The 13,750-nt window shown below is 41.1% G+C and overlaps 1 protein-coding gene across 1 annotated transcript in view; it reads left to right on the top strand.

Annotated features, from left to right (window-relative positions):
• Positions 1-13,750, top strand: part of LOC139725174 (uncharacterized) — a 163,989-nt gene that overhangs the window by 133,720 nt on the left and 16,519 nt on the right. Inside the window, exon 5 of the mRNA XM_071636267.1 lies at positions 644-842. Within this exon, the coding sequence (XP_071492368.1) occupies positions 644-842 (199 nt within the window). The remainder of the gene's footprint in view (positions 1-643; positions 843-13,750) is intronic.

The following is a 13,750-nucleotide window of genomic DNA, read 5'->3' as shown; positions in this document are numbered from 1 at the left end:
ACAGATGCCTCAAGATTTTAAGAGAAATGTCCATAGATGAAAATAACCTGGGTGTAAATTCCTTCAAAATAGGCTTTCTGCAGATTTGGCAGGAATCTTCCTGAGGGGTGGGGAATACAAAGTTATTCACAAAGTACACTATACACATGATCTCAATGAGGACCATAGGGTAGGGCTACTGTGGGTCAGAAAACTGTGACTTTCACTCTTCATTAGAAGAGCTAAATTGTATTTTATTTAAATAACCTCACAGGTAAATAATGATATTACATTGTAATTGTTTTTTGAGTACCCCCAAAGAGGTAGCTACAATACAGGTAATGACATACCACTGATAGGGAAGTTGCATCATGGTTGCATATATGATGATGATGATGATGATGAAACAGCAATTATCTGTAGAAACATTCAATGGGGCTCCTGTCAAAGTTATTAAAGGACCACTTTAAATCAGAATACTTTAGGTTGCAATATTGTCACTACAATGTTTGTTTTGATGTGTTTACATTTCATGTTGGATGTGATGGCACTCAGGCCTAGGTTAAAACCCCAATGCTTTGTTTAGGGCGAGAGATTCTTGCAAGAAACACTATGTCAACTTCCATAATTATCTAGTTTTGTGTTTTTCCTTGCCACTATCCAGGCTCCTACTTCCCTTTGAGCATTACCTTAGGACAGCTGACAAGCTATTAGACCCAGGCAATTCCATACGGGACAGAAAGGAGCACAAGCACAGAAAGAAGGAAAAGAAGGAGAAGAAGAGAACAAGAGTGAAGCATGTCAGGGAACAGCTGCAGGAACTGGAGGCACGGAGAGCAGCTGAAAGGAAGGTGCAGGACGAGGTAAGTCACCTGAATTTTAGCCCTTGTGTGATACTAGAAAATCCAGCTGTTGACCACTTAATCAATTACGCTTACAACAGTAAATTAAATTTCACTCTGCAAAGTTAAGTTATGTTTACACCATGTTCTCGGCAGCCATGGCAGTTCTGTTTGTCCGAAACGTAGTGCGTCATGGGTAGATAAGACAGTCTCCCGTTTTCTCCCCTGCGTATTCTAGTCTCGTTCGGTCCAGTCCTCGCCCCGTTGAACACAATAGCTATCAGACCCTGTTCTCACGGCGTCTGGTCAGGCTAGACTATCAATATTTTCCATCCTGTCCCGCTACAGACCGTCTCCAAGTTTTGTTATGGCCTGATACATGCCATCGTGCCTTGTTGCGTTCACCCTGTTTTATTACAGCGTACAAGATTCCTCAGTACCACCGCGGACTGCCATGGCAGTTTTTGTCGAGCCCATCGCAGGTGCAGAGACTCCAACCCAAAGCACCTTCTGATCTGGAGATTCTCCCGCCTGAAACCCCTAGCAAACGGGAGACTCCAAGTTGATGTGTACGAAGCGTGAAGTTCCTAGATTTCTAGATGCTCTCTGGTGCTATCTACATGTATAAGGCTTATTTTTTCAACATACAATAGCAATAAGTAAGAAATCCTTTCCAATGGGAGACACAGAGTCAAGGCAGGAGAAATTAAATCTCAAGCGGGAGAATGGGAGATTTTGCAAAAATGGGTTTTCGGCGGAGATCTCCCGTCGAAAACGGGAGAGTTGGAGTCTCTGAAGGTGTGGGGAGACTAAGGCAAAAAAAAAAAAAAAATAGTTGCATTGGCGTAACCCGCCCGACCCTATGTTTTTTTGTTTTTTTTGCTATCGATATCAAGTATCTTGTTGATTGCGATCGCGAAACCCGGAAGTGGAAACGGCTCTGGGGATGTACGAGGGAGAGCTAGCTAGCGCCTAGCCTAATATAATAGCCTCGCTTGATCAGTACGTCGTCTTGTTTCCAACACAGACGCGTACTCTATCAAGATTTATACAGTGACATACTATCTTCTGAGCCAGTAGATTTACTGTTGTGAGATGGAGAGGGATTTGCATAATCTCACTATGACTAGTGCTCAATCATAATACAATGTAACTGCACAAGAATTCGCTTGCAAAAGACTTCTTCATTTCCATAAGTGCATCTTTGAACTCAACAGTCAACTTGTACATAAATCAGTCTTGTTGTGAACCATATTCCAGTGGGTTTTTTTTTCATTTTTAAGAGTGTAAATTTTGTAATAAACTATTTTACAAACACTGAAAAAAAGAAGAAAAAAGATTTATACAGTGTATTTGCATTCAGACTGCAATGTGTTGTGTACAGTTTTGCCATAGGTTTCCTGTGTGGAAAACTTACACGAATCTGCATATGTGGGACTGTATTAGAGATCGCCGCGTGTTGTGAAAAGATCGTACACATGGGTCAATTTACATCTATCTTATCTAAGTCAAAATAGTAAAATATGAAGTGAAAACATTCAGGATAGGGATTTCAACATCTTTAAATTCTGTGAAGGGGCATAGTTCCAGTAATATCGGCCTCATAAATGATTTTTAGAATATATGAACACTGCACATTCAGTGCAGCAGTTGTAACTGTTCAACTGTTTACTGTTAAGCAGTGCAGTGGGTCTCTAGTTAGCCGGGGCCAGCGGGACAGGTGTAAGGATCTACGGAGCAATAGGGTTACAGTAGCCTCCCGCTGGCTGCATGAAATGAAGCTGTACACAGTCTTGATTTTGGTGTAGTATGTTGACTGTTATACAAATGATGCACAGGATAGAGTGCGTTGGTGGAGATGTAGCGCACTCAAGGGTATTTACAATTGTGAAACATGCACGAGGCGAAGCAGAGTGCATGTTGCACTACATTGTAAATACCCAAGAGTGACCTGCATCTCCACTAACGCCACGAAAAAATCCTGTGCATCATATGTTTTATAAAATGGGTCGAAAACTAACACCATTTTTCACGTACCTTTGTGGGTCAATACCAGTCAGCTACATGTAGCACTCACTCAAGAGTCAAGATGTCCGAAGATGTTCGTCCCAAACATTTACGCACGTCGCACTCGAAAATCCCGCACATATAAGTACTGTACATATAAGAGTGTACGTACGCCACACATGTTATGCACCCAAGACAGGCCGGCCAGCAGCCCGAACTAGAAGTTGTTTACAGGATTGACAGCGCGTATAGTAACGCGCGACGCACTTGTAACAACTGATTGAGTGCGCACTGCTAGTGTAAACATTGTGACGTCAGGCCGTGCATGTTAGTGAGAAATTAATGCACGCACACGTGACTCATTTCAGCGCTTCCTATTGGCTACATTCTTGAACCCATTTTATAATTATTATTATTACACAGGAACCATCACTATGCAAAACTTCAGATTAATGCAGGGTGATCATGGAGTTATCATAATAAAAAAAAAAATAAGAGTCTTCATATGGGATTTCCTGGCAATTGACGATAGAATTTACACATCTGAGAACTGTTGTAAAAACTACAGTCAACCTTGTCTATTAAAGCCGAATCTGTTATAGGATTGAAGAAATAGCTTAGATTTAAAGAAGATTTGTCTTTAAAACAATAGAATATAAAGAGAAGAGAACTTTACAAGACCTTTGACTTAATAGGCGATTATTCGACTTATGAAGGTTCACTGTGCTACTTTTTTTTGGGGGGGGTGGGGTCAGTCGCTGAAGGGGGGTACTCGATCTGGGAGAAATTTTGGGAGGGATTTTTTATGCCTCCGCCAACGAAGTGGCCGGAGGCATTATGTTTTCGGGTCGTCCGTCCGTCCGTCCGTCCCGTTTTGTTTTTGTCGATATCTCAAGAACCGTGAGGTAGTTTTGCATCAAACTTGGTATGAGGGTATATCCTGGGGGGATGATACTTTATTTGGATTTTAGGGTCACAGGGTCAAAGGTCAAAGGTCACAGGTTATTTTGTGAAAAAAGGTTGAAATTTCATGTTTTTCTCCATATCTCGCAAAGGTATCTTCATGGAACTTAGTATATATGCATGTACCGATGGGCAGTGATTATCTAGGGAAGTTTGGGGTCATGGGTCAAGGGGTCAAAGGTCAAGGTCAACTCCTCAAAACATCACTACTTTCCTTATATTTATGCAATGCCTGAAGGATTTTTTTAAACTTGATGTATGCATGTATAACCCAATATATATTCTGTGGGAAGTTTCTTGCCAAAAGGTTAAAGGTCAAAAGGTCAAAGGTCAAGTGCAAGTGCTAAATTGCACTTCTTCCTCCATATCTCAAAAGTAACTCAAGGTATTATCATGAAACTTACATATTTATGCATGTTCTACCTAACAGTGATTCTCTTTGGAACTGTGAGGTCAAAGGTCAAAGGCCAGGTTTAGATAATACTATTTTACCATTTGATACTGAAATTATACTTTTTCTCAATACCTTGAAAATTACTCAATGCGTAAACTTATAAAAGGGTCAAAAGTCAAGTAAAAATCATCAGTTCCCCCAAATACCTGCACTCTGACGTTTTAATCATTCATCCAATTGAACCTAGTTCTAGGAAAGTGAACATTCAGCACATTTGTGGCAAACCTGTCATTTTAATATTTTGCCAATTGTGTGAAACTGTCATCACACATTGTCAAGACATTGTACTATAGACCTATTAGGAGAACCATGCAATATGGCGGAGGCATACACCAGTCGCCGTAGCCACATTTCTACTTTTTTTTTTTTTAAAATCCCTACCTACCTACCCTATTTTTCAGTGACCACGAAGTGGTGACGGAGGCATTATGTTTTCGGGTTGTCCGTCCGTCCGTCCGTCCGTAATGAATTTTGTGGACAGGGTAACTATCAAAACGTTTTGAGGTATCCTAATGAAACTTGGCATGTATGTGTATTAGGGGGTGAAGTTGTGCCTATCAACTTTTGGGTGATCATGCTCAAGGTCAAAGGTCAAAAGGTCAAGGTCAAATACATAAAATTTCACTTTTTCCACCATATCTATGCAGTGCCTGAAGATATTTTCTTGAAACTTAGTGTATACATGTATTACCCAATTAAGATTCTCTGGTGAAAGTTTGGGTCATGAGGTCAAAAGGTCAAGTAAAAATATTAAAACTTCACCTTTTTTCTCTGTACCTTGGAAATTGTTCAAGGTATCTTCATGGAACATAGTTGACTGGCAGTGATTTTCTAGAGAATTAAGGGTGCATGGGGGTCAGGGGTCAAAGGTCAAGGGCAACACTTCAAAATTTTACTATTTCCTCATGTTTATGCAATGGCAGCAGGATTATTTATTTTTACACTTGGTGTATGCATGTTTATCCTAATAGAGATTCTCTGGAAAGTTTTTTTTCTTTTGTTTTTGCCTCAAAGGTCAAAAGGTTAAGATCAAGTGAAAGTGCTGAACTAATTTTTTCCTCCATATCTCGGAAGTGGCTCAAGTTATCTTGAAATGTACTACATATTTTTTAAATGCATGTTCTGCCTGACAGTGATTATCTAATGAATTTTAGAGTCAAAGGCCAGATGAAAATGGTAACAATTTACTATTCAATACAGAAATTGCACTTTTTCTCCATACCTTGAAAATTTCTAAATGCATAAACGTATGAATGGGTCAAAGTCAAGTTCAAGTTCTTCAATCCCAAATACATGCTTTCCTAGTCATCCAACTAAACCTAGGTCAAGGAATGTGAACATTCAACACATTTGTGACAAACTTGTTTTGCCAATTTTGTGAAAATTTAATCACACATTGTCCACATGTACTATAGACCTATTAGGAGAATCATGCATTAGGGCGGAGGCATACCAGTCGCCATAGCGACATTTCTATTTTTTTTGGGGGGGGGGGGCCTAAAACACACAACAAAAACTTAAATAACTCTCTACTGAGGATTTCAATTTCAATCAAACTTGGAGGGAAGAGTGTTTATACAAAGTTACACATTTTACCAAACTTGAAGGGCACCTCAAGGTCAAAGGTCACATGCAGAGGTCAATGAACTTTAGGGCCCAATGTTAAGTTTTTAGGGCGCGTTTCGTTTATGGCTCATAACTTTTGATGTATCTGTCTGTTTGTGACCAAACTTAGATGGTAGATGTCCCATGGGAAGTTGAAGGTTACCACAAGGTCAAAGGTGACAGACAGGGGTCAACAAACTTTTAGGGCCTAATGTTAAGTTTTTATGGCGCGTTTTGATTATGGCTCATAACTTTTGATCCTTTGTCTGTTTGTGACCAAACTTGGATGGTAGATGTCCCTTGGGGAGGTGAAGGTCATCACAAGGTCAAAGGTCACAGAAAGGGGTCGACAAATTTTAGGCACATTGTTAAGTTTTGATGGCACATTTCGATTATGGCTCATAACTTTTGATCCCTGTTGTCCGTTTGTGACCAAACTTGGACAGTAGATGTCCCTTGGGGAGTTATAGGTCATTGCAAGGTCAAAGGGTCACAGAAAGGGGTCGACAAATTTTTAGGGCACATTGTTCAGTTTTTATGGCACGTTTCGATTATGGCTCATAACTTTTTGATCCCTTTGTCCGTTTGTGACCAAACTTGGATGCTTAAATGTCCCTTGGGGAGTTGAAGGTCACCACAAGGTCAAAGGTCATAGGCTGGTCAATGAACTTCTGGGAGTTAGAAAAATATTAATTTCTTGTATGCGAGATGGGCGAGACACAAATTGCACTTGCCTTGTTTGACGGTTTTAAAAAATCTGACATGGCATCTCCACGACAATCACGGCCTTTCACATTTGCCTATCCCGTCTCACTGCATTTTCTCACGTCCATCCTGTTTTGTCCGCTGTGGACTGAAACCCGACTGCTGTGGCCACCAGGAACATGGTGTATTAGCCATTTTACCTCTCTATTTGAATTATGTGCACACACAAGTGAAGAGCTGCAAGTATGTTTCATCAAGCTCAAAGAAAGTTGTTGAACCGTGAATATCATTAGCCAGCATTTATACGCTCAACAGAAAAGAAAGTAAACACTATGGCAAGTTCATATATTTCATGGAAGATTTTGGTGAAAATGAATGTATTATATATCATATTAAAGGTAGTTTAATTGGCTATCAACCTGGTAAGTCAATATAAAGGACCACTTTACACATGAGTGAAAACTTTCGTTTGTGTCCTCCAAGGCACAAAAGTTCAAATTGCAAAAATTGGTATGTTGTCTTTCATTTGCATATATGTCCTTCAAGATAACAATGATAACAAAAGACCAGTTTAACACAAGGAGAGACATGAATGAAATAGCAAAAATAAGTTCTCGTTTTCTTTGTCTCTTTATAACCTCAAACAAAATCAAAGTGGGAAACTATAGGGGGAAACTAATGATTTTTTTTGTCAACTCGAGCTTCTTCTTTTTTGTATTCATGTTCCATATTCCACATTTCATATTCAGGTTTCATATTCCATTTGATTTCAAAATTAAATATGTTTAACACAACAGTCAATTTTAGACATAATTTCACAAACGATAAGGACATACGTGACCGTGCACCACAAAACAAACAAAAAGTCGCACCCCTTGATCGTAAGTGAGGACTCAAAAAAGGTGAAATGGTTCAACCAAGTCAATCTTGAGTTTTTCATATTTTCTGAAAGAGCTATCCTTCTTCTACATTACTCTTCAGTTTGGTATCTTAACATGAATGGGAAAGTGTGTTTTTAACAGTTTTTCTACAACCCTTTTTGGGCGAAGAGTAGAATGATCAGGTGTGACTTTAGAGGCCGCTTTTCACGTCTTGAAATCCTGTGCACACTCTTCACTTTGAAGTCTAATAACTTTTGAAAGGATAATGCTACTGCTTTGAAAGTTGGCATTAATCATGGGCAGAATGTGCTTAAATAACATCTTTGATTTCAGCTTAATCTGATAATTCCTTCATTGTTGTTGCTCCAGTGGTTTACATCCTGTGTTTTGTCCCTTTCATGGCACAGCCAGCACAGCTTAGTAAAGATTCAGTGCTTGAATAAACCGTGTACTGCAGAGCTTCTTTTCTCGGTTCACACTTTTCCAGAGTGTGTGCTTTCTTTCCAGTATTTAGGTAGATTAGGGGCGTCCATTTGAACTGAATTATACATCATTTTAAAGCTTAGAGTCTGGTCTTTCAGAATCTGCCCTCAACTAAAAACCCATGTCTGGTGACTTTTTGTTTGTTTTGTGGTGCAGGGTCACATATAATATAATGATGTGTAATATGAAGAACCTACTAAAAAGCAATGCTTATAGGATGTAGGTTCCAAAGTAATAATATAAGCATTTAGTACAACATGCTAATTATGAAAGATGACGAAATACATGCAGAATTCAATATGTCAAGATTATAATAAAATCTACGGAATGAACAAAATAGTTTATAATGTTCATGATAAAACTCGAGGTTTCAATGCTACATAAAGTTGCAATTTTGGTCAAGCAAATGTAGTTACCCGAGCGAGGCATCATTGCGAATAAGCACAGATATATCAAATGATCACGGCAAGTAATTAAACAGAGGATTTTTTAAAATGGGCTTTTATATCTTGCTTAAAGGAACTCAGAGAACTTGATTGCAACCGAACAGAATCTAACTCATTCCAGAAAGAAGGGCCAGTAGAAGTGATTGTCTTAAGGGCTAAAACTGTACAAACGGGGGAAAAGTGATATGAGCCAATGTGTCTTGTAGGGTAATTATAAATTTCACTGTTTTTAACACACATTGAGGAAAGTAAACTAGGAAGATCGCCAATGGTCAATTTATACAGCGTGTCCCAGAAAAAACAAAACCAAGTTTCATTGCAATTCTTTGCGATCATAATCATATATTTGCTCTATGAGATGTACATGGATTGAAAGATACACTTCTCTTCTTTCATTTAATGCACAACACGTTCATAATTCATGCATGACTGAGTTAGAACAATAGACAGTGGTGCTACTAAATTTTCATTTGCACAAGCAAATGGCGACTTTGAATGAATTTTTCAAACTTTTTCAGCAATTTTTTGCGAAAAATAAAATCAAAAGTTATCAAAAAGTTATTTTTAGAAAGTAATTTTGGCAAAATTCCCGAGGAGAGAGGGCAATTAATCTGGCAGAACTGCATAAGGCGAGATACGAAATGAATTTTCCAATGTTAATCAGGCAGAACTGCGTAAGTCGACTTACGACAACGCTTGAACCAAGGTGTTCCTGCATCCCGCACGGACATGGTATGTCTTAACACGCGCGTGTGCGGCCTTGGTAGTGACGAATGCGCTGCGCGTTCAGGGCAAGCTAGCAGTGCCTAGCTAGCTAGACACAGAGTATATACACAACGACAGTCACGCTAAAGCAATGGATCCAAAAGCAGTGACCCTCAACTCTTGGGGGAAATTGCCACTTTCTTTCCCTTCATAGACTGGCAGGCTTCAAAACAGGTCAATATGCATTATGCCTTACTATTAAGTTTTGCTACAACCTAGGGTTTTTAAGCCTAGAGCATTTTTAGATCTAACAAACGTTATAGTTTGCATCTTGTCTGACATCATGCTCCAGTCAACTTTAGGCCTATAGGGTCTACTTAGTACTGTATACGCTATAATTTTCGCGTACATAAATTTTCGCGAATTGCCGATGTCACACATTTTCGTGAGTGGTTAAATTCGCGATTGGGGGACCAGAGAAAATATGAAGTGGCAAAGAAAGTGTGAATTTTCAACTTACTAGCATATAAGAATGATATTAGTTATACACTGCATGAAAAAGACTTGCCAAACTCTGCGAACTAGTAAGTTAGAATTCAACATTTTTGAAGTGGAAAGTCTATTGCGCTAGATTTCTGACGAGTGGTCCCCTTGCGATAATGGATTGGCTCTCTACAGTATTCGTAAGTAGACGTGGACGTGCGTAAACAAGCTTAGCCAGTATGGTCTGTTCGGAAAGCCGTGACATGGTATTCTAGTACTGAAATGTTCGTATCATCAAGGCAAGGGATTCATTTTGGAAGGTAATATTTTCGCATGTTGTTAATTTCGCGAATAGCTCCCGACTCGCGAAATTCGCGAAAATAAAACCCCCGCGAAATATATAGCGTATACAGTACTGCAGCTAGAGTCTAGACTAGAAACTAATTTTCCTTGATATCAGTCTGTTAATGATGCCCCAAAGTAGACGTCTGGATGTTACATAGACCTAGGCGATCGAGTAGAAAGAGTTCGAGAGTTCTAGTACGTTTTAGGCCTGCGTAAAGAGTAGAACGCTACTACCCTAGTACTGTAATACTGAAGGAGTGGCTAGTACAGTCGGCACAAACGAGACCTAGGGTCTATTTTCTATTTCTAATAAAGCTGTAAATGAACTTTAAGTCAGGCCTAGACCCTTCAGCCAAAAGGGTCTAGGCATACTCTTACTTTGGGCATAGAGTAGGAATGATGAGATCAGTAGGCCTATCGTATGCAGATCCCTATACCGCTCTTACTAGTCTCTAGATGTCTAGTGTATCATTAGGCCTGAATAGACTACGGTCTAGATGGGCTACAATGTAGTACCTGTAGTCTTGATGAACATATAGCTTAACATCTAGTCTAATATTATTCTTAATCCAAATGCAATGCTTCATGGGATTGACAATAACCCAAGTAGCAGCCAGGTTTGTGATGTAGAGGTACTTCTTGTGCTGCTAAATAAGACTGAAACATGAACACACTCACACTCAGATGGACAATATTTGTGGAAAGCAAGTTATTTTCCACATACGAATGAATGGATAAAATGATGTTAAATGGGAATCAATAATGATGACTTTATACCATGTGAACAAATATTTCCAAAAAAAATGTACTCGATCTAAAATATTCATTGTTTTGACACTGCATCCGCTGAATTGTAAGGGGGATGGATGGTAAAATCCGATAGACAATCCGCAGAAAATAGACTGAGATACGAAGTTCTGGCTGATAAACCACGTGTTTATCAGCCAAAACTGTGTATCTCTAGGAGATATGCAGTTCTGCCTGAACCCCCCCGCATGGCCAAAGACTTACGCAGTTCTGGCTGATCAACCCGGGCACGTGACCAGAGATACACAGTTCTGCCAGATTACGATCGCAAAAATTTGGCGACGATTAATCTGGCAGAACTGCGTAAGTTTTTTTAAATGGTAATTATTACTATTTAAAAAGGTCAAATTGTCATTTTTTTGCTGGAAATAAATTCTTTAGACCAATTATGACCATCAGGGATCTCGCCAGCGTATATCACCCTTGTCGGTGCCGACAAGCGTGCGGTTTGAAGAAACAATTGCCGACAAGGGTAAAACTTGCCGACAAGGGTAACACCACGCGTGAACTTGCCGACAAGGGTAACACCACTGCTTGCTTGACGAGCTAAGTTCGGACCAATTTCTCGCCTTTTTCAGTCTTTATTATCTGGCTAGGAAAGAAACTAGATGTTGAAAGGAGCAGCAGTTTACAAGCTAAAAAGTTATCACGCACCGATCACAACAACTCGGCTCAACCAGGGAGGTGAGTCTCACCTCCCTGGCTCAACATAGCGACGTACTATCTGCACGTTGCACATACACGTACACACCACGTCACACACTTGCTCACTGACAATGCGCTCTGATTCGGGATCCACACACACAATAGTCATGCACCACCCAGCCGGCTACACAGCTGCCTGCTATGTGTGTACCACGGTATTGTGAGAGGGAGAGAGAGGACGGAAAGAGAGGGTCGGAGGCCGAGGGGGGCTGAGGAAGGTTGACACGTGCTCGCTTGTTGTCACGCTTGTTGTCGGGTTACGCAAAAACAAACGATGTGAAATGCATGCCCCCCTCCGCCAAAGGTTGTATTTTTTTTTTTTTTTTTTTTGCTGCTTTAGTTTGTTTGTTCGTTTGTCTGCCTGTCTGTCTCTCTATTCGCAAAATAAGTCACAATTTGGGAACAGATTAGGATGAAAATTTCAAGAACAGTTGGTTGGTAAAATGGCGCAAGGAACAGATGATTTTATATCGTAATTTCGTGAGAGATTACGTCATATATGAGATCCCGCTAGTGTGCGCGCCACTCAATTCGTTAGTCGCCGCCATCTTGCTAACACGCGAATTTCTGTGCTCGGAAAATTCACCGGAATTACACTTGAATATTCAAGTTTTCGTTCGAGTTGGATCGACGTAATAGCGAAAGTTACCTCAACGGGAGGTTTTGCCAGGTTTTTTCTGGTTTTAATAATCATTCTTCAGCTGAACAGCAACGGAATTTATGTCTTCGACCAACAATCCAAACGTGGGCGGCGCAGCCGCACCACCGCTGCTGACAGCAGTCGCGTCCCCGGCAGCCACCGGCGGGGGTCGCGGAGACCAGCACGCACAAGAGTGCAAGCAGAAAACTGCGACAGCCAAAGGTAAAATGCCTACTAGAGCCGGCAAGGCAGGTACTAGTAATAGTACTACTACAACAAGCAGTGCTAACCCTAGCGGTAGTACCGGTGCAAACAAAACAGTGAAACCACCTGCCAAACTGGCCTCTAAAGTTTCAACTTTGGAAGATAGACTCGGCAAGCTTGAAGGCCAATTAGCTGTGGTTGTTCAATTTGTGGAGGCACAGTCGGCAAAGCAGACACCAGCCCGTGAAGGCGGTGGCAATGGAAAGAGTATCAGGACTCGTTCTGAATACTCCCCTTCAGACTCGGCAGATACTGACTGCCATTATGATGATGAATATGCGGCACCATTTCTGGGCCGAGATATGGATGAAAACTCTGTGATTATCCAACCAGGTCAAGGGGATAGTCGTGATGACAAATTTGATATTGAAGAAGGCGAAGTTCCCCCTTCTGTAGTGGAGAAAGTGCCAAACATAGCAGCCAAATTTGCTGTGGCTGAGGAAGTTGGTCCCCCCACTGACCCAGAAATTGCTAAGTCTACAGCCTACCTTCTGACCCACCAGCTCGAGCCCAAAGTGGTAGATGAAACAATCACTAAATACCCCATTCCCAGCAACTGTGAGCTGGTGGATGTGCCGAAAGTCAACCAAAGAATCTGGAATGGGCTACCTGCCTTTTCAAAGACACGAGACCTCAAATTTCAGAGACTCCAAAAGAATCTCATGAGAGGCATCAATGCCTACATACATACAGTGTCGGCACAGGATATCACTGAACAGCAACAAGATGCACTAGCACTTCTGTGCAGTGCGAATTTCGAGCTAAATTCCTTGCGTAAGGAATTCATGAAACCAGACATTGGTTACCAATTCCAGCATCTCTGCAAGCCCTCTACCCCGGTCTCCAAATTCCTTTTTGGTGACGACCTGGGAAAGCAAATGAAACACATAAGAGATGAACAAAAAGCAACTGAGGGTGTCCTCAGGAGTGAGCATAGCAGACAATACAAAAAGCAGCGTTTCAGCCCATATGACTATGGCAGGAGTGCATATGGCAAGGGCAGGAGCAAGATTACATCAGGAAGCTCAAATTTGCCCCAACAGTACCGCGACGCGGGCTGGACTACTTCTCGTGCAAGTACAAGTGATGTCACTAGGCCTACAGGTGCAAAAGGACCGTGGACTGGAGCTACCAGCCATGCTTTTTTAGGCCAGCGCCCCAAGGGGAGGGGGAAGCCGTCGGCTCCCCACACCTTCACACATCCCAGCCAGCACCAACCGCACTGCGGCAGCAAACAGGCCTCAGGGATGAAGAGAGCACAATAACCTCCAGTTCAACTGACGAGGTAAACATGACATCTGATTCTAGTGATTATGCAAAGCTATGTCATAATAATGTAGAACCTATGGTAGGAGGTCGACTGAAGCAATTCCTCCCAAAGTGGCGCAAAATTACTTCAGACCCACATGTGCTAAATGCTGTAAGTGGTTACAGGC

Source organism: Diadema antillarum, unplaced genomic scaffold (assembly GCF_040938485.1).
Source record: "Diadema antillarum isolate AM-2024a unplaced genomic scaffold, OU_Dant_1.0 seq00000020_RagTag, whole genome shotgun sequence".
NCBI lineage: Eukaryota > Metazoa > Echinodermata > Echinoidea > Diadematoida > Diadematidae > Diadema > Diadema antillarum.
This window is presented reverse-complemented; position numbering and strand designations above follow the sequence as displayed.